The 20964-nt window shown below is 44.3% G+C and overlaps 1 protein-coding gene across 18 annotated transcripts in view; it reads left to right on the top strand.

Moving 5' to 3' along the window:
• Positions 1 to 804: 804 nt before the first annotated feature.
• The window catches only part of FBXW10B (F-box and WD repeat domain containing 10B), a 35836-nt gene continuing 15676 nt past the window's right edge, over positions 805 to 20964 (top strand). For 9 of the 18 annotated variants that reach the window (XM_054456472.1, XM_054456466.1, XM_054456478.1 and 6 more), the window contains exons 1-7: positions 805 to 1543; positions 4723 to 4887; positions 6508 to 6708; positions 6802 to 6929; positions 7717 to 7839; positions 14127 to 14236; positions 16360 to 16560. In XM_054456472.1, the coding sequence (XP_054312447.1) occupies positions 1039 to 1543; positions 4723 to 4887; positions 6508 to 6708; positions 6802 to 6929; positions 7717 to 7839; positions 14127 to 14236; positions 16360 to 16560 (1433 nt within the window). In that variant the 5' untranslated portion in view covers positions 805 to 1038. Of the gene's footprint in view, positions 1610 to 4722; positions 4888 to 6507; positions 6930 to 7716; positions 7840 to 14126; positions 14237 to 16359; positions 16561 to 20964 lie in introns of all 18 variants that reach the window. The other 9 variants (XM_054456481.1, XM_054456479.1, XM_054456471.1 and 6 more) reach the window with 8 other exon arrangements.

Genomic DNA, 20964 nt, shown 5'->3' with positions numbered 1-20964 from the left:
CTATTCCCCATTCTGACCCTAATATGTGACTGCCATTGCCAACCAAACCCCAGCGATGGACTCCATTACCTTTCTCTGGTTGTGCCTGGTCTTTCAACATGGGCATTAGAAAGGCACACAACATTGCAAACCTTTTGATTTTATCTAGGGTAATAATACTTAGTAACAGTAACAATAGCAGCAACAACTGATCTCATATATTTAATGCAATCCTAGAAGGTAGTTATCATTTTTATTACCCACCTTTATCTTCTCCATCCTCATAACTAGGATGGAGACACTGAGGCTCAGAGAGGACAGGTTGCTTGATCAAGACCATATAGCTCCTAAGTACCAGAGTCAATGTTTGAACCTAGTCTTACCTGTAGTAGGAGAATTATCTCAGCATGACTTTGAAACTCTTTCTGTGAGCTGCCCAATATGTTTTGCCTGGGCACTTTGACTACAGTGAGATTTCTGCTTAGTATTCTGAAGCAGTTAAATAACTTAAATTTACATTAAACATTTCTGGTTTTACTTTGATGATGACTTAAGAAAATGAATATAAACATATTTAGCATCATTGGGATAGCCACTTTGTAACTGAACAGATATAAACATAAGAAGTTTGCATCTTATTTTATATTCATGAATATTCAGAAGCCATATATAACAACAATAATTAAAGCACAATACCAGTAATAGTCCACATATGACTTAAATTTGACTAACAGTATTCTTGTTGTTCTAGAAATGAGATGACCAGCTCTTTCAGAATATACAGCAACTGCCTTCACATAAAGCAGTGCCAGGTTTAGGAGATTTACGGTAAAGCCATGTTTCCAAGGAGGTCTGTAAGAAAAGCCGGTCTTCTACTGGCAGTTTCTGAGAGAGATACGCTTTCCATCCATGGCAGCCATTTACTTTTGCTCTGGGAGACATTTGTAATAGAAAAGGCGCAACTGGGGTATTTATTCATTTCCCCCCCATTCCTCTAGTGCTTCCTGGCGTTGCCATTGCAAGTGGGCAGGGCTAAAATGAACTGATTATCTCAGGATCATGGAAAACCTGGAATCAAGGCTCAAGAATGCCCCCTATTTTCATTGTGAGAAGGGAACTGATTCCATCCCTCTATGCCAGAAGTGTGAGACGTGTGTCTTAGCCTGGAAGATCTTCTCTACCAAAGAGTGGTTCTGCAGGATCAATGACATATCACAGAGGAGGTTTCTAGTTGGCATTCTGAAGCAGTTAAATAGCTTGTATTTGTTACACTATTTCCAAAATATCCTTCAGACCACACAGGGAAAGGATTTTATCTATAGCAGGTCCCGGATCGACCTCAGCAAGAAAGAGGGGAAAGTTGTGAAGTCCTCCTTGAACCAAATGTTGGATGAAACAGTAGAACAGAAGATGAAAGAGATCTTGTACTGGTTTGCGAACAGCACCCAGTGGACCAAGGCAAATTATACTCTGTTACTGCTGCAGATGTGCAACCCCAAATTACTGCTCACTGCTGCCAATGTGATCAGAGTCCTGTTTCTGAGAGAGGAGAACAATATCTCAGGTAAACAAGGCCACAGGCAGAGACTAGAGGGCCCCCGAAGACCAGAAGGCAAGGCTTCAGAAATCTGTAAGGAACTGCAGTTGTAGACAACATAGGTAGACAGAGATTGCACAGAATGCAGCATAGGTTTTTTGAACTGGCACCTTGTCCTGACACCCGATCCTGTTTACCAAAGGAGAAATGACTGAATGTAACTTCCTTCTTGAAAATGATCAATGCAGGAGGAAGTACACAACTTTTAACTCACAAGCATTTATCATGGATTTCTGCATCTCATAGGCCCAGAAATGGCTGGTCCCTGCCCCTGACCCCTTAATGCTGGTGTTGTTCCTTCTTTAGGGATTGGACTGGGCTTGAGAGGGTTGTAAGGGGAAGCTTTTGTTTTTCTCTTCAGCTGCCCTGCACAGAAACCAGACCAAGAAGTCAAAACTTAGGGTTTTTTTTTTTTTCATTCACTCTACCGTGCTCCTTGCTTATCCATGAAATCAAACCTTAAAGTAGAGTTTCTCCAAGGCTGGAGATGGCTTAAGGGCCAAATAAGTCTAGGGTGGTAGTTCTCCAGCTGTGGCTTGTATCAGGATCTCCAGCAGGACCTGTTAAAACAAGCTCCTCCCCCAGAACTTCAGACTCAGCAGGTCTGAGGTGGGCCCAGGATTCTGTACTTCTTTTCTTTTTTTCTGAGATGGAGTCTCGCTCTGTCACCCAGGCTGGAGTGCAGTGGTGCGATCTTGGCTCACTGAAACCTCCACCTGCCGGGTTCAAGCAATTCTCCTGCCTCAGCCTCCCAAGTAGCTGGGACTACAGGCGCACGCCACCATGCCCTAATTTTTTGGTATTTTTTAGTAGAGACGGGGTTTCACCATGCTGGCCAGGCTGGTCTCGGACTCCTGACCTCGTGATCCGCCTGCCTCGGCCTCCCAAAGTGCTGGGATTACGGGCGTGAGCCACTGCACTTGACCAGGGATTCTGTATTTCTAACAAGTTTCCAGCTAGTGCTGATGTTGCTGGTCTGGGGATCTCTCTTTGAGAATCACAGGCCTAGGGTGTTGGAGAATCTTGGAAGTGTTTGGCCAGATAGTTCAGGGAAGCAGAAGAAACAATAAGGGTGGTGTCTGTTTTGCTTTGCTATAAAGGAATACCTGAGGCTAAGTAATTTATAAGGAAATTTCTAAGGAAAAGAGTTTTATTTGGCTCGCAGTTCTGAAGACTGTACCAGAAGCATGGCACCAGCATCTCTTTCTGGTGAGGGCTTCAGGAAGCTTCCACTTATGGTGGAGTGCAAGGGAAATCAACGTATCATGAGGCAAGAGAAGTAGCAAGAGAAGGGGAGGGGTGTCAGTTTCTTTTAAACAGCCAGCTCTTGCTCGAACTATATTAATAGAGCGAGAACTCACTCATTACTGTGGGAAGGGCACCAAGCCATTCATGAGGAACCTGCCCCCATGACCCAAAAACCTCCCATCAGGCCTCACTTCCAGCATTGGAGGTCACATTTCAACATGAGATTTAGAGGGGACAAATATCCAAACTGTATCAGAAGGCAAGATAATTGAGTTTTGGAGGGGTCCGGGAGTGGAAGGTCCAACGTGGGGAAGCTCAGATTTAAGCAGAGGTGGGAGAAAGCTGGGAGGGGGTGGTCACATGGAGGCGTTTTGGAGTTTTAGCTCTTGAAGGTGTGTAATTCCTGTCACCAGTGCGACCTGACAGGTGGTCGTATTTGTAGACTATTGGAATCCCAAAGAATTTTAAAGCTGGATGGCCTAGGACACAATTAGATCACAATATATGTCACTTGATTTATTTGGTGTGTCAGGGGTGTAGAAGAATGATAATATAGAATGAAGACACAGTGAATCCTAGGGTGTCAAAAACAGTAAGTTAGACTGGAGATTGACTGACTGGTTGATCCTTAATATTTACATAAGGAGACCAAAGTCCAGGGCATCTGAATGACTTTGCTTAGGTCATCCACCACGTGGGCTGAAAACCAGGATCCCCTCCTGGGCCCCTTCCACTCTGGAGTGAGTGCTGCCAGCAGCGGAAGGCCTGGCTTGTACACACAGATGCAATGCTCTGCAGTGCTCTTCCAAAAGCTTCATCCCACACCATAGGAATGGGCTGTTTACACTGGAGTTCTATTAAGTCCTATTACAGGTTGTGGCAACCTTCTTTTTTTTTTGAGACAGAGTCTCACTCTGTCACCCAGGCTGGAGTGCAGTGGCCTGATCTCTGCTCACTGCTGCAAGCTCCGCCTCCCGGGTTCACGCCATTCTCCTGCCTCAGCCTCCCGAGTAGCTGGGACTACAGGTGCCTGCCAACACGCCTGGCTAATTTTTTTGTATTTTTAGTAGACATGGAGTTTCACCGTGTTAGCCCGGATGGTCTTGATCTCCTGACCTTGTGATCCGCCTGCCTCAGCCTCCCGAAGTGCTGGGATTACAGGCATGAGCCACCACGCCGGGCCAACAACCTTCTCTTTTCTTAGAGCAGATTCTCTCCTAAAAAATTAAATGTTCTGGCTGGGCGCAGTGGCTCACGCTTGTAATCCCAGCACATTTGGAGGCCGAGGCGGGTGGATCACCTGGGGTCAGGAGTTCGAGACCAGCCTGGCCAACATGGCGAAACCCCATCTCTACTAAAAATACAAAAAATAGCCAGGTGTCATGCGCTTGTAATCCCAGCTACTTGGGAGGCTGAGGCAGGAGAATCACTTGAACCCAGGAGGCGGAGGTTGCAGTGAGCCAAGACCGCGCCATTGCACTCCACCCTGGGCAATAAGAGCAAAACTCGGTCTCAAAAACCAAAAACAAACAAACCAAAAAAAAGTTAAATGTTCTATTTTGACTTGAGAGTGGTTATTTCTATCATTGAAGAAAATTCAGCTTGAGCTTCCGAAGAGCATTCCGTGTTGCAATTCCTGACCTCGACTCTCTCTCTCTCTGCTTGTATAAACAACTCAAGAAATTTTACAATGGGGGTGTGCTGAAAAGCTAACAGGAAGCTTTCTGAGATTTTTGCATAGAAGTTTGGAGGCCCCAGATAAAAACAGACATAACTGCTCTGGTCCATTCTGTACATCTTTAAAAGAAGGAAGAAAAAATGAAAAAGTTTCTCTCCACCTCATTTTCCTCAACACACCTGCTTCAAGAGCAACCTTGTCTTGGTCTTCTGTGTTTCAGGGCTCAATCAAGACATCAGAGATGTGTGTTTTTCCCCTGAGAAAGACCACAGCTCCAAGTCTGCGACTTCACAAGTCTATTGGACAGCCAAAACTCAGTACACATCCCTTCCTTTGTCCAAAGCCCCAGAAAATGCACACTTGCTTGGGGCAGCATCTAACCCTGGTAAGTCAACTTTCAGCAAGAAAGCCAATATGGGCCAGGTGCGGTGGCTCACGCCTGTAATCCCAGCACTTTGGGAGGCTGAGGCAAGCAGATCATGAGGTCAGGAGATCGAGACCATCCTGGCTAACACGGTGAAACTCCGTCTCTACTAAAAATACAAAAAATTTAGCTGGGCGCGGTGGCAGGCACCTGTAGTCCCAGCTACTCGGGAAGCTGAGGCAGGAGAAGGGCATGAACCTGGGAGGCGGAGCTTGCAGTGAGCCAAGATCACACCACTGCACTCCAGCCTGGACGACAGAGCGAGACTGTCTCAAAAAAAAAACAGAAAGCCAATATGCAACCAATTTGAGATTGGGAAGACCCAGTGGAACTGGAGGGGCTGGGGATGGCAACATCTGGGGATGGCAGATTTGAGGAACTCACATTCATTTAGCATTTACAATGTGCTGGACTCTTTGACATTTACTTCCCCATCTAATTCTCACAGCTGGTAAGGGGAGGAGCAAGGATTAGAATTGATCAGTATGGCCCCCAAACCCATATTTTCACCTCTCAACTGCACTGCCCACAAGACACATCTGAAAATAGAGATCAGAAAGGAAATTATCAATGATTTCCTTTGGAGTCTTTCTCTGCTCCCGGCCACAATCCATCATCTAGTCCCTGGGCTCTGGCATGGTGGCCAGCTCTAGAATTAAACCCACCAATAGCTATTTTTGCAGTATTGGATTCAATCTTGAGGAGGGAACAAAATTAATGGGGAATTTGGTTCCCCATCTCAAGGCACTCCTAAGTTGGATCTTGAAGCAAGACATATACATGAAATATCATTGGAAACACAATATCATAGGAAATACAAGGCATAGATTCCAAAACACTTTTTTACGGAAAATTTCAAATTTCAAAAGTATGTAGAACAATATGATAACCCCACCCACCCACATAGCACTGGCTTCAACAGTTATCAACATTTTACCAATTTTATTCCATTAATTTCCCCCCCTTTCTTAAGTTGTTTAACATTTTTTCTTGTTGGAGTATTTTTAAGAAAATTCCAGGCACAATGTCATTTTAGACTCTGATACTCTAGACTTCTCCTTGGGCTGAAAAAGCTGAAAAGTACATGTATATTTGGGTCAAAAGATTCTATTCTTGGCCGGATGCGGTGGCTCAAGCCTGTAATCCCAGCACCTTGGGAGGCCGAGGCCAGCAGATCACGAGGTCAGGAGATCGAGACCATCCTGGCTAACACGGTGAAACCCCGTCTCTACTAAAAAAAAAATTACAAAAAATTAGCCGGGCGTGGTGGTGGGCACCTGTAGTCCCAGCTACTTGGGAGGCTGAGGCAGGAGAATGGCGTGAACCTGGGAGGCGGAGCTTTCAGTGAGCCGAGATGGCATCATTGCACTTGAGTCTGGGCAACAGAGCGAGACTCTGTCTCAAAAAAAAAAAAAAAGATTCTATTCTTAAGTGGCAGAAGAAATTACAAAAATCTAGTGGCCTAAGGGTAGAATCTGAGGAGGTTTACTTTGTGGGAGAGCTTTTGGTGAGGACTTGTTCTTGGCCTGGAGTTTCTACAGAGCCAACTCAACCACGTACCTTTCTCTGGCTTCACTCTAGAGGAACCATGGAGGAATTCACTCCGGTGTATTTCCGAAATGAATACGCTGTTTTCTGGAAAAGGAGACATAACCAAGCCAGGGTACGATCCCTGCAATCTATTGGTTGACCTGGATGACATCAGAGACCTGTCTTCTGGGTTCAGCAAATACCGAGACTTCATCCGTTACCTGCCCATCCACCTCTCCAAGTACATTCTAAGTATGCTGGGGTATATGACGGGATTTCCCAGACACCTCCCCTCTTGGCCCAGTTCTGGGGTTTCTGGGTCTATCTTTTTTTTGTTTTTTCCAGGAATGCTGGATAGACACACCCTGAACAAGTGCGCCTCTGTGAGCCAGCACTGGGCCACCATGGCTCAACAGGTCAAGATGGACTTGTCAGTGCACGGCTTCATTCAGAACCAGATTACCTTCTTGCAGGTACTTCCTGCAAGTCTGAAAGGGGAATGTCCGAGACCAGCTTCATTTTCGTGTTGAGGCTGATGTGACTGTGGACCTTTCAGTAAACCCTTAGCTGGCCTCCTGCTCTACATTTGTGGCCTTTTAGACTTCATGGGTCCCTTCGTTTTGGTCCAAACTCCTGTTGATAACTGAGTACTTTCTCATTGTCAGTGCATCTTAAAAGGACAATAGGGATAGAGACCGCTCAGGAGCAGAGAGACAGAGCCTTTCCAACACCTCACAAAGCAGAGAACCCCCAGCCCCCAGGGAGTTATAGCGCAGCTTATGCAGCAAGAAAGCCATAAATGTGTTTCTGCATCAGCCTCATATGGAGCACAGATGTTTATAAGGCTGCAAAGTATTTTTTTAAGTTAAAATGAAATTTTCCCCAATGGCAATCTTCTCCAGCATTTTTACTTCTCAGTTTCTTGCCAGAAGTCTCACCCTAAACCATGGATTTTGGTAACTTGGATTTTTTTTTTTTTTTTTTCCCAGCAGAGAGAACAGAGGATGAGAAGCAGAAGCTATGGTGAGGCTGGCGATAGTCTGACCATCTTTGCTGGTCCCCCTGTGGCATTTGGTGTTTATTTTTCTCCTCCATTCGATCTGCACACTCTGCCAGAGGAACTGGCCAGAACTGGGCCTGCCTACCACAGCCAGGGCTTACCCATCCTTCAGATTTTGCCAAGAATTAGTTTTTCCCTTCCTCCTGCAGAGTTGGAGCCAAGAGTAGCCATTTTCTGTTTTTATTTTTGTCTTTTTCCAGGGGTCCTACACAAGAGGAATTGATCCTAATTATGCCAATAAGGTTTCTATCCCAGTTCCTAAAATGGTAGATGACGGGAAGCGCATGCGTGTGAAACATCCAAAGTGGGAGCTGAGAACGAAGGTGGGTTCCAACAGCATCTGGGCAAGTAGCTGTGAGCGTCTCATTCTAATTGGCCATTGAAGGCTGAGGTCCAGACTCAGCCCTGGAGTGAGGACAGAGGATCACAGCAGGTAACACTCCTTAAGGAAGACCAGAGTTCTGTGTTGCTACTGACTTGCAAGACACTTCCTCTTTTTTTTTTTTTTTTTTTTTTTTTATGAGATGGAGTCTCGCTATGTCACCCAAGCTGGAGTGCAGTGGCACAATCTTGGCTCACTGCAAGCTCTACCTCCCAGGTTCATGCCATTCTCCTGCCCCAGCCTCCCGAGTAGCTGGGATTACAGGTGCGTGCCACCAGGCCTGGCTAACTTTTTTTTTTGTATTTTTAGTAGAGACGGGGTTTCACCGTGTTAGCCAGGATGGTCTCGATCTCCTGACCTCGTGATCCGCCCGCCTCAGCCTCCCAAAGTGCTGGGATTACAGGCATGAGCCACCGCGCCGAGCCCGACACTTCCTCTTCTTAAGCCTTGCTTTACTCATCCGTTGGATGGGTGAATTGATTTGGTTGTCCTCTCAGGGTTGTCCTCTTCCTTACTTCAAAGCCCATGGCTGTGTTCTGTGTCCATGGCACCAGGTCATTTAGTGGCAAGTTCAGAGGCCAGGAGCAACCCCATCAGCCCATGCCTCTGGAGGCTCCAGCATCTGCTGCTCAGGAATTTGAGGAGGACCCAAAGGGAGGGCCAGGGCTGGTTCCAGAATGCCTAGGGCCTAGATGAATTCAGCTCCCTCATCCCTCACTTCCAGGTTTATTCTGGCTCTAGGATGGAAGGGGAGAGTTAATTAAATGTAGCCCTCTCCACTACTTCTTGGGCAATAATGAAGAGTGAACGGAAGACTCTTCGAACTCTTTGCTTTGCCTATCAAGGCATGGTTGATATTCCTAAAACCATTAGATTTCTGCCCCCTCCTCTCTGCTTAAAGTCTATTTTGAAGTCTATTCAATTGGCCCCAAAAGGATAGTTAATAAGGGATGGTTTGACTGTCGCTTCCCATAAGGAAGCTATGTTAAATTAGAATTTGAGAAACAGAAGCATCCAGAGAGAGCATCTAGCTCATATGACCTGTAGGGGCCAGGCAGGTGACACAAAGGAGGAGACGGGTGGTGTGGGCAGTAGCGGACGGTGTGGCTGTCATGGACTGAACAGTTCACATGCATCTGAAGGGTCAGCTGCTGCTCAGTTCTGGCTAATTATTGCCTTGAGAGATTGTCTTGAGGCCCCTGACCTGCTAGACCGTCTAAGCCTTAGAAGATAGAAACCTGACGTATTTTGTGAAATCTCTTGCTTTTATTAAATGCTGGCAACCATTTAAAAGCAATTTTAAAAACTACATGGGCCAAAGAAAACACATTTCTGGGCCAGGCGTGGTGGCTCACGCCTGTAATCTCAGCACTTTGGGAGGCCGAGGCGGGCGGATGACGAGGTCAGGAGTTTGAGACCAGCCTGGCCAACATAGTGAAACCCTGTCTCTACTAAAAATACAAAAAATTAGCTGGGCATGGTGGTGGGCACGTGTAGTCCCAGCTACTTGGGAGGGTGAGGCAGGAGAATGGCGTGAACCCGGGAGGCAGAGCTTGCAGTGAGCTGAGATCGCGCCACTGCGCTCCAGCCTGGGCGACAGTGCAAGACTCTGTCTCAAAAAAAAAAAAAAAAGAAAAGAAAAGAAAAGAAAACACATTTCTGGATTTCATCTGTCCTGCAATTATTCATTTCTGAGCTGGTCCCTTCACCCATTTTATAGATAAAGAAACTGAGGCGCAGAGAGGTCAAGCTCTCCCAGCCAGCTGAGTGAAAGAGGCATTCATTTGAACGTGGACCTGCTTTTGTTTTCAAGTCTGTTGCTCTTTTAAGTATAACACAAAGAACACCCTTCTCCCTTGGGTGATGCAGTCAGTAATGGCCCAACAGAAGGACTACCCAGCCAATGTTTGACATTCTAGGAATGTACTGACAGAACTGGAGCACCGTCATCTCAGACAAACACTGCCACTTTAAGTTCCAGGTCCCTTTCTAGTCTCATGCATTTCAAAGAAATCTAACTACAAACAGCCAGAAAGAACAGACAGTAAAACCCTGATAAGACATCTCTGACTTTTTAATGATTGCCATTCTAACTGGTGTGAGATGGTATCTCATTGTGGTTTTGATTTGCATTTCTCTGATGGCCAGTGATGGTGAGCATTTTTTCATGTGTTTTTTGGCTGCATAAATGTCTTCTTTTGAGAAGTGTCTGTTCATGTCCTTTGCCCACTTTTTGATGGGGTTGTTTGTTTTTTTCTTGTAAATTTGTTGGAGTTCATTTTAGATTCTGGATATTAGCCCTTTGTCAGATGAGTAGGTTGCGAAAATTTTCTCCCATTTTGTAGGTTGCCTGTTCACTCTGATGGTAGTTTCCTTTGCTGTGCAGAAGCTCTTTAGTTTAATTAGATCCCATTTTCAATTTTGGCTTTTGTTGCCATTGCTTTTGGTGTTTTCGACATGAAGTCCTTGCCCATGCCTATGTCCTGAATGGTAATGCCTAGGTTTTCTTCTAGGGTTTTTATGGTTTTAGGTCTAACATTTAAGTCTTTAATCCATCTTGAATTGATTTTTGCATAAGGTGTAAGGAAGGGATCCAGTTTCAGCTTTCTGCATATGGCTAGCCAGTTTTCCCAGCACCATTTATTAAATAGGGAATCCTTTCCCCATTTCTTGTTTTTGTCAGGTTTGTCAAAGATCAGATAGTTGTAGATATGTGGCATTATTTCTGACGGCTCTGGTGCTGGAGAGGATGTGGAGAAATAGGAACACTTTTACACTGTTGGTGGGACTGTAAACTAGTTCAACCATTGTGGAAGTCAGTGTGGCGATTCCTCAGGGATCTAGAACTAGAAATACCATTTGACCCAGCCATCCCATTACTGGGTATATACCCAAAGGACTATAAATCATGCTGCTATAAAGACACATGCACACGTATGTTTATTGCGGCATTATTCACAATAGCAGAGACTTGGAACCAACCCAAATGTCCAACAATGATAGACTGGATTAAGAAAATGTGGCACATATACACCATGGAATACTATGCAGCCATAAAAAATGATGAGTTCATGTCCTTTGTAGTGACATGGATGAAATTGGAAATCATCATTCTCAGTAAACTATCGCAAGAACAAAAAACCAAACACCGCATATTCTCACTCATAGGTGGGAATTGAACAATGAGAACACATGGACACAGGAAGGGGAACATCACACTTCGGGGACTGTTGTGGGGTGGGGGGAGGGGGGAGGGATAGCATTGGGAGATATACCTAATGCTAGGTGATGAGTTGGTGGGTGCAGCGCACCAGCATGGCACATGTTTACATATGTAACTAACCTGCACATTGCGCACATGTACCATAGAGCCTAAAGTATAATAATAATAATAATAATAATAATAATAAAAAAAAGAAAAAAAAAGACATCTTGGGCACAGAGGGAGGTGGGGAGAAAGTCTCTTGGGTAACTGCCAAACTTCACCCTCATACAATGGACCCCAGTAAAACAGTGGGCCGTCATGAGCACATTCCTTTCCATTCAAGTGCACTAAGATAGGGAAGCTAAAGCAGACTCAGGGGTATGCCTGCAGCTGCAGAAAGATGTATGGGGACAGACACACAACTCTCCCTCCCAGACAAGCACAACAAAGAGACACAGAAGCAGTTCAAGCATCTGATAAACTCTCCCACCCTGAATCCTTAAAGACTCTTGGTCTGTAAGAGAGTGCAGTTTCTGACGTAACTCGGTCAGAATTCCCTCCCAGATTTGAAATAAACCTGTTGGCTGTCAAGCCACCCTTCGTGTTTCTCTCCTCTTTCTTTAATTCTTACACGTATAATTTAAGAAAAGGGGCCAGGCGCAGTGGCTCATGCCTGTAATCCCAGCACTTTGGGAGGCTGAGGCAGGCGGATCACCTGAGGTCAGGAGTTCAAGGCCAACGTGACAAAACCCTGTCTCTACTAAAAATATAGAAAATTAGCCAGGCATGGTGGTGCATGCCTATAATCCCAGCTACCCTGGAGGCTGAGGCAGAAGAATCGCTTGAACCCAGGAGACAGAGGTTGTAGTGAGCTGAGATCGCGCCACTGCATTCCAGCCTGGGCAAGAGAGCAAGACTCCGTTTCAAAAAAAAAAAAAAAAAACAGATTGAGAGAGATAAAAGGGAGAGAAGCAGAGAAGCAAGTGAAGCAGTGAAGCCATATGGAGAACACATGAAATAGCAAGACTAAGCAGTTACAGAGTCTCCTAGGAAAAGTGGAGGTGAGTGCTTCTCAGGGTGGTAATAGCGTGAGAGTAAACTGTGTGCCTGATGCCCGTAGCGCTGCATACAGCATTTACTTGATTTCACCATAGATCGAGGAGGTGTTGTTGCTCCTAGTTTATGGATGTGGAAATGAAGGATATGGTGTGAGAAAGTGCCCAAGGTCTCATAGCTGGGCAGTGGCAGAGCTGGAATTTAAACTCAGGTCTTTTCCCTCCCAATGACTCCACCATGTGGCTTCTTGGGCTCACAAAACTTAGGAGATGAGCAAGGGCCAATGAATTCTGCCCTGGGTTGGGAGAATCCAGGGCAGCATCATTTAATTCAGGCTGGGATATGGAAAACTCCCTGGACACTGGAGGGGAGGCAGGTTGGCAGATTCTTCTGGGCAGAGACTTCTTGGTGAGCATTGCTACATGGTTAAAGATTAAGAAGGAGAGGGAGCAGAGGAAAGAGGGCATCTGAGGAAGAGTCTAAAGGCATGGAGCAGAAGGCTAAGGTTTGGAAGGAGACTTCAGAGATGTCCCCAAGAGGACTCTCAGGTGCAAACATGATGCTGTGTTTTTCTTTGCCTTCAAGGTAAATATATTCTGCTTTTTCTTCCTGCCAGTCTAATGGGACTGTTATTTCTGGCTATTTGAGGATAGAATATGGCAGGGAATATAAATGGAACTGAGAGTCTAGTTCAGTCACCTATGCCAGGATTTAGCATGTCTGGAATGCCAGAAGGTGTGTGATAGAGGAAGCAAAGAAGGAAGGGAAGGAGGGAGGAAGAATGAAGGCAGGCAGGCAGGCAGGAAGGAAATAAAGAAAGATTGGGAAGCAAATGAAAGCGCCCCTGTCAAGACTTGATAAAATTGATTTCCTTTCCCTGAGTCCCAGATACCTTATCTGTAAAATAATGAGAACATTTCGTGGGGCAAGTGATCTACCTTGTAAGGCAGCTGCAAGGACAAATGAAGGTTGCAGATGTATGAAAACTTTGAAATGCAAATGCAGGCTGGGCGTGGTGGCTCACACCTGTAATCCTAGCACTTTGGAAGGCTGAGGCAGGCGGATCACCTGCAATTCCTGCTACTTAGGAGGTTGAGGGAGGAGACCGGGAGGCAGAGGTTGCAGTGAGCCAAGATCGTGCCATTGCACTCCAGCCTGGGTGAGAAGATTGAAACTCCGTCTTAAAAAAAAAAAAAAAAAGTGGCCGGGCGTGGTGGCTCACGCCTGTAATCCCAGCTCTTTGGGAGGCCGAGGCTGGCAGATCAAAAGGTCAAGACATCGAGACCATCCTGGCCAACATGGTGAAACCCTGTCTCTACTAAAAATACAAAAATTAGCTGGGCATGGTGGCATGTGCTTGTAGTCCCAGCTACTCTGGAGGCTGAGGCAGGAGAATCACTTGAACCCAGGAGGCAGAGGTTGCAGTGAGCTGAGATCGCACCACTGTACTCCAGCCTGGCAACAGAGTGAGACTCTGTCTAAAAAAAAAAGCAAATGCATAGCATACCATGTGTCTCAGTAATTTCACATGTGGCTTAAAATCCCCTGACTGTGCTTTGTACTATCAGGTAGATGTAATATACATATGATGTTCTGACTTCTGTGAAATGGTCGGTCAAAGGGCACCTGTGACTTTATGTTGTGAGGATACCCTTTGTGACCTCATTTTGAAGAAGTTGTGTTATTGGTGACATTTGGAATTCAGCCTTGAAAGTTCATGGAATCAGGGCACACGGAAAATCAAAGAGATGAAAGAAGAATTAAGAACCTTGACCCAACATTTTCTAACTCATAGTTTCCTGTGGTGCTTGCTCACTGGCTGCTCCCTTCTCTGCAGAGCAGCAGCCTCAGCCTTCAGAGGAAGAATCCATGAGCCCTGTGCCCTTGCCAGGGAGACCCTAGGGGCTCTGGGACTGTGGGTATTTGAAGTTACCACTGAGATTTAACTTCAAATATTCCCTTGTTAGAATGAGTACACCCTGTGGACTGCATACCAGAACCAGGAAACGCAGCAGGTCCTGATGGAAGAGAGAAATGTTTTCTGTGGGACCTACAATGTTCGCATTCTCTCTGACACGTAGGTACTGGGGTCAGAATCTGGGTCTCTAGGGACGCTTGAGTTATCCACATTGACATTTGGGATTTCCCTGACCTTTGTGTACATGGAAAGGCAAGCTCTCCTCACCTCAAGCTCCAGCCCTAAACTTGCACATGATCCCATGGAGACAATGGCTGCTTCATTTTGCACCATTCTTGGCAGTGGGTAAAGGACACTTTCCCTTTCTAAATTTTGGGTATGTTGACCAACAACCTTTTGCACAAGTCACACATAAAATCTTTATTTTTTGAAATATCTTTATTTTGTTTTATTAATTTTAGAAATAATATACGGTTATTGGAAAAAATCTTCCAAATGCCAGAAAACGTATAAAGGCAAAGTTTTCCTGTAGTCTGTCACCCAGCAATAACCACCATTAATATTGATGTCTACCCTTCTAGAATTCTTTTCTTTGCATACTTAGCACATATTTTAGTAGAAGTGGTGTTATATTACACATATTTCTGTAACCCAGCCCAGCAAAGTGCTATAGATATCTTCCCATGGTAAATATGACAATGGTATTTATAGTTGCATACTCTGACATCATTTCAATATGCCAGGAGAAGAAGGTCCTTTAATAATCAACTTTCTGCCATATTTTAGGCCTAGGACTTCACTTTATATTCACAACGTTTTGCAAAGTCCACCTCTACTTTATTTTTGGCCATGAATCTTATTAACAAATTGCATCTTGACAATAGAACAGTCAGTATGGGGAAGACAGAACAGATAAGATAGGGGAAAGGCAAAGTTGAGTTTTTATGAATAGTATGGTGATAACTGCTCTTTAGAAGAGATGGTGAATAGTTGAACTCTAGGTATGACAAACGGAATAAGGGCAAAAATATCAAGAATTGCTCCTTATATATGTGTGTGTACATATACACACATATACACATATGTACATGTATATATATACATAAAAATATATGTATACACACACACACACACACATATATATATATTTTAAAGAACAGTTATCACCATACTATCCGTATTTCTTTTTTCAGAGTGAACCTCATTCTGTCATCCAGGCTGGGATGCAGTGGTGCACTCTTGGCTCATTGTAACCTCCACCTCCTGGGTTCAAACGATTCTCCTGCCTCAGTCTCCCAAGTAGCTGGAACTATAGGCACATGCCACCACGCCTGGCTAATTTCTGAATTTTTTTGTAGAGATGGGGTTTCGTTCTCTGGTCAGGTTGGTCTCAAAGCTCCTCATATTTAGAGTGACTATACATCCCTGTTTATTGGAACAATCCCTCTCTACTCTGCAGTCCTAGTGTCATTAATAATAGTGTCCCCAGGTTGGGTGTGGTGGCTCATGCCTGTAATCCCAGAACTTTGGGAGGCTGAAGTAGGAGGATCTCTTGAGGCCAAGAGTTGGAGGTTACAGGGAGTTATTATTGCGCCCCTGTACTCCAGCCTGGGTGACTTGTCTCTAAAAGTAAATAAATAGTGTCCCCTTTCACAATAAAAAACTCTCAGTCTGGACAATACATTATTTGGTCATCCTGTTCATACTTTACCTATTTGCTAATAATCCTATGATTGAAAGATTAATTTAACTCACCTAGTTTTATGGGACAATAAGCTCATTGTAAGTAAGGTTCTTATCTGATAATTATTTATATTTCCTGTGGTAGCTACTAGCACAATACTTTGAACCTAATACATGCTCACTGGATATTGATTAAGGGAAAAAACAAAAGAAAAGAAATACAGTGTGCACAGGACTTCCCAACTGTGTTCCTCTGATGTTTTCCAAGAAAAAAGGTTTCTATGATCAATTAAATTTGGGCAATGCCACATACTCCATTCTCTCTCTTGGGGATTTAGCATACATTTACAGAATTGTTTAAAAATTGCATTGTGTCTTTAGTTTTTAAATTTAATGGAAATGGATTTTTGTCATCGCATGAGAGTGGGGATCCCTCAGGGCCTGTTAACTCTCGACCTTGCCTTCTGCTGCCTCCCTTATTGAAAGGCCCTGAATTTTCCTTTATACCACTGCTGTAGGCAAAAGTCATGGGGCTAAGTCAGTCCCAGGAGGGACACTGACTCTTCTTTCATGGATAATCCTTTTCCCCTGGCACTCAGGTGGGATCAAAACAGAGTCATCCACTATTCCGGGGGAGATCTGATAGCTGTGTCATCTAATCGAAAGATCCATCTTCTGGACATCATACAAGTAAAAGCGATACCCGTTGAATTCCGAGGCCATGCTGGGAGTGTCCGGGCCCTCTTCCTGTGTGAGGAGGAAAACTTTCTCCTGAGCGGGAGCTATGACCTAAGTATCAGGTGAGGAGTCCAAAGGCATCATGATCCCCGTCCCACCTAGGGCCTAGAGGCAGCTCATGGAAGAAGTGTGCATGCTTCTTTTTTTTTATACTTAACAGTTATCCTAGAAGATACTGACTTCCAGAATACCTTCAGCTTATTTTTTTTTTGGCAAGGAAAAAGTCAGGAATGTATATATTGCTTAAAATTTGAATGAGATAGATTTATAACAGTTATCAGATATATTTTCTAATTGATGACTGCAAATCAGAAAAATTTTCTTTATTAGCATTCTTAGAGGGAGAAATAATTTACATTTGTTCTTACAGATTCTTTCAGGGGAACGTGGTTTTTTATGGGTTTGAGACAGACTATAGAGGCAAAATAGTGTTTTAAAAACACATATGTGGCCAGGTGCAGTGGCTCACGCCTGTAATCCCAGCACTTTGGGAGGCCGAGGTGGGCAGGTCACGAGGTCAGGAGATCAAGACCATCCTGGCTAACATGGTGAAACTCCGTCTCTACTAAACAAAATACAAAAAATTAGCTGGGCGTGGTGGTGGGTGCCTGTAGTCCCAGCTACTTGGGACACTGAGGCAGGAGAATGGTGTGAACCCGGGAGGTGGAGCTTGCAGTGAGCCTAGATGGTGCCACTGCACTCCAGACTGGGTGACACAGCGAGACTCCATCTCAAAAAAAAAAAACCAAAAAAAACCACATATGTATGTATATTTTTAAACAATATAACAAACACTCATGCGTCCATTATTCAGTCCAAGAAATAAGATACCACCATTCCCTAACCCTCCCACTGTGCCCTTCTCTTCTTGCTTCCTCCAGCCAACCAGAGGTAATATTATTCTAATTTTATACTAATGATTCCCTTGCATTTCTTTATCATTTTTGCTTCCTTCTTATACTTCTCCAAAAGTATTAGTTACTTGTGCCTGTTCTTGAACTCAACATAAAAGGAATCATATTTTAAAAATTTGTTGGTACTTCATTCTTACATGGAACTATGTTTTTGAGATTCACCTATATGATGTACGTGGCAGTAATTAACTTATTTTCACTGAGATACTGTATTAAATTGGATGATTGTATCGTAACTCATTTATTTATTTTTCTGTTGGTGGACATTTGCATTGTTTCTAGTTTTTTTTTGTTTTTTTTTTTGAGATGGAGTCTCACTCTGTCGCCCAGGCTGGAGTGCAGTGGTGCCATCTCGGCTCATTGCAAGCTCCGCCTCCCGGGTTCACACCTTTCTACTGCCTCAGCCTCCCAAGTAGCTGAGACTACAGGCGCCCACTACCACGCCAGGCTATTTTTTTTTTGTATTTTTTAGTAGAGAAGGGGTTTCCCCATGTTAGCCAGGATGGTCTCGATCTCCTGACCTCGTGATCCACCTGCCTTGGCCTCCCAAAGTACTGGGATTACAGGTGAGAGCCACCACACCTGGCCCTTGTTTCTAGTTTTTAATTATTTCAAAGAATGCTGCCAGAGATGGGTCTTGGATGTGTCCCCTGGTGCCCATGTGCACGAGTTTTTTAAAGGTATATTCTTAGTGTGGGAATTTCTAGGAAGGAGTGCTAAACTGTTTTCCAATGTGGTTGTATTAATTTACATTCCCATTGGCAGCATATGAGAATATCTCTTCTTATATATTCTCACCAACACTTAATATTGTCAATCTAACAGTTTTGTCAATCTGATGGGTATTAAATAAAACCCACTGTGTTTTATTGGGGTTTAAATTTTAACTTTCCTGATTACTAATGAAGTTGAACACCTTTTCATATGTGTATTTGTCAGGGTCTCCAGAGAAACAGAACCAATAGAATGTGTATATACATAGGAGATTTACTATAAAGTATTGACTTATGTGATCAAGGTGGCTGGCAAATCCAAAATCTGCATCGTGGGCCAGCAGGCTGGAGACCCAGGAGAGCCAACGGTGCAGATGAAGCCCAAAGGCCATCTGCCAGAGAATTCTCTCTTGCCAGGACTATCTATTAACTTCGTTCATAGTATCTACATGAATTTTGTTGAACAAAAATTCTCAATATGGGACAGGCGCGGTGGCTCATGCATGTAATCCCAGCACTTACGGAGGCCGAGGCGGGCTGATCATCTGAGGTTGGGAGTTTGAGACCAGCCTGACCAACATGGAGAAACCCCGTCTCTACTAAAAATACAAAATTAGCCAGGCATGGTGGCTCATGCCTGTAATCTCAGCTACTCAGGAAGGCTGAGGCAGGAGAATCGCTTGAACCTGGGAGGTGCCACTGCACTCCAGCCTGGGCAACAAGAGCAAAACTTAGTCTCAAAAAAAAAAAAAAATCTTAATATGAATGTAATAAAAACATCAGTTTATCAGGGTTTTTTTTTTTCCTGATTTCTGTGATTCTTCCCTCTTCTAGGTCACAGAGATATTTTCTAATATTTTCTTCCATCAACATTACAGTTTTATCTTTTGCATTCAGTTTTTTAATCTATTTGCAATTCAACCTTGTACATGGTGTTAGGTAGGGTTTCCATTTCATTTATTCATATTTAAATAAAGTGAGCAGTTTCTCCCCCACAGCAACTACTGTATAACCTGCCACTTCCTCCATTGATTTGTGGTGCCATCTTTATCACATGGAAATTTCCCGTATGTGTATGAGAATGTCCCTGAGCTCTCTGATCTAGTCCACTGTCTTTCTGTTTTTAATCAAAATCTCCCTCCTTGAAAATTGTTTGTTTTGTTTTAGGATGCATTTGGAGAATGTTTTAAAATGTGATGGGGAGGGAAATTCTACTTTTCACTTTTCTTTTTTTTTTGAGACGGAGTCTCGCTCTGTCGCCCAGGCTAGAGTGCAGTGGCACGATCTCGGCTCACTGCCAGCTTTGCCTCCCGTGATCATGCCATTCTCCTGCCTCAGCCTTCCGAGTAGCTGGGACTATAGGCAACCACCACCGTGCCTGGCAAATTTTTTGTATTTTTAGTAGAGACAAGGTTTCTCCGTGCTAGCCAGGATGGTCTCTATCTCTTGACCTCGTGATCCGCCTGCCTTGGCCTCCCAAAGTGTTACAGGCGTGAGCCACTGCACTCGGCCAATAATTGGTTTTTCTATGTAGACAATCTTATCAACTGCAAATAACTATATATATATATATATATATATATATTTATTTATTTATTTTTCTTTTTTGAGATGGAGTCTCACTCTGTTGCCAGGCTGGAGTGCTGTGGCGCGATCTCGGCTCACTGTAACCTCTGACTCCCTGATTCAAAGGATTCCCCTGCCTCAGCCTCCCGAGTAGCTGGGACTATAGACATGCGCCACCACGCCCGGCTAATTTTTTTGTATTTTAGTAGAGACGAGGTTTCACTATGTTGGCCAGGATGGTCTCAATCTTCTGACCTCGTGATCTGCACACCTCGGCCTACCAAAGTGCTGGAATTACAGGCATGAGCCACCGCGCCCGGCTGACAATATATTATCTTCTTTTCTAATGCCTATACCACCTTTTGTTTTTCTTTCCTTCTAACTTTGCCTAGGCCTTCCAGTGCTGTGGCAGGCAGTAGCAGTGAGAGTGGGCATCTTCATCTTGTTCCCCTTCTGGAAGGGAATGCGTCTGCAGTTTCTCCACTGAGCATAATACTTGCTGTTATGACTTTGGCTTATACCTTTTACTAAATCCGGAAAGTTCCTTCTTTTCCTATTTTTCTAAAAGTATTTATCAAATACCTTTTCTTGCATAAATTTAAAAAACCAACCTGAAGACATATACCACCATATTGCTAGAAACAGAAATTCAAAACATGCTTTCTTTCAGAGCACTGCGCCATCATTCAATGCACTGTGGCTGCATTGTAGGCTCTGAGAAACTGGTAAGGCATTGGTAAGGCTGCAAAACCCTTGGGAATATTAGAAGAAAAAGCTTAACTTATCCAAAAAACTACAAAAACATACGAATCGTTTTTATGTGCCAAGCCTCACAATAACTCTGTGAAGTAAGTACAATTTCTTTTTTTTGAGACGGAGTCTCGCTCTGTTGCCCAGGCTGGAGTGCAGTGGTGCTATCTTGGCTCACTGCAAGCTCCGCCTCCTGGGTTCACACCATTCTCCTGCTTCAGCCTCCCGAGTAGCTGGGACTACAGGCGCCTGCCACCACACCCGGCTAATGTTTTGTATTTTTAGTAGAGATGGGGTTTCACCATGTTAGCCAGGATGGTCTCGATCTCCTGACCTCGTGATCTGCTTGCCTCGGCCTCCCAAAGTGCTAGGATTACAGGTGTGAGCCACCACGCCCAGGTGCAAGTACAATTATTATCCTTAGTTTACAGATGAAGAAACTGAGGTAAGTGGTGGTTCAGTAACTTGCCCAGAATCACACAGCTAGTAAGTGATGGCCCTGGGAATGGACTTCAGGCAGCCT

Source organism: Pongo pygmaeus, chromosome 19 (genome assembly GCF_028885625.2).
Source record: "Pongo pygmaeus isolate AG05252 chromosome 19, NHGRI_mPonPyg2-v2.0_pri, whole genome shotgun sequence".
NCBI classification, from domain to species: Eukaryota; Metazoa; Chordata; class Mammalia; order Primates; family Hominidae; genus Pongo; species Pongo pygmaeus.
Note: the sequence above shows the minus strand (reverse complement) of the source record. Positions and strands in the feature narration are given on the sequence as shown.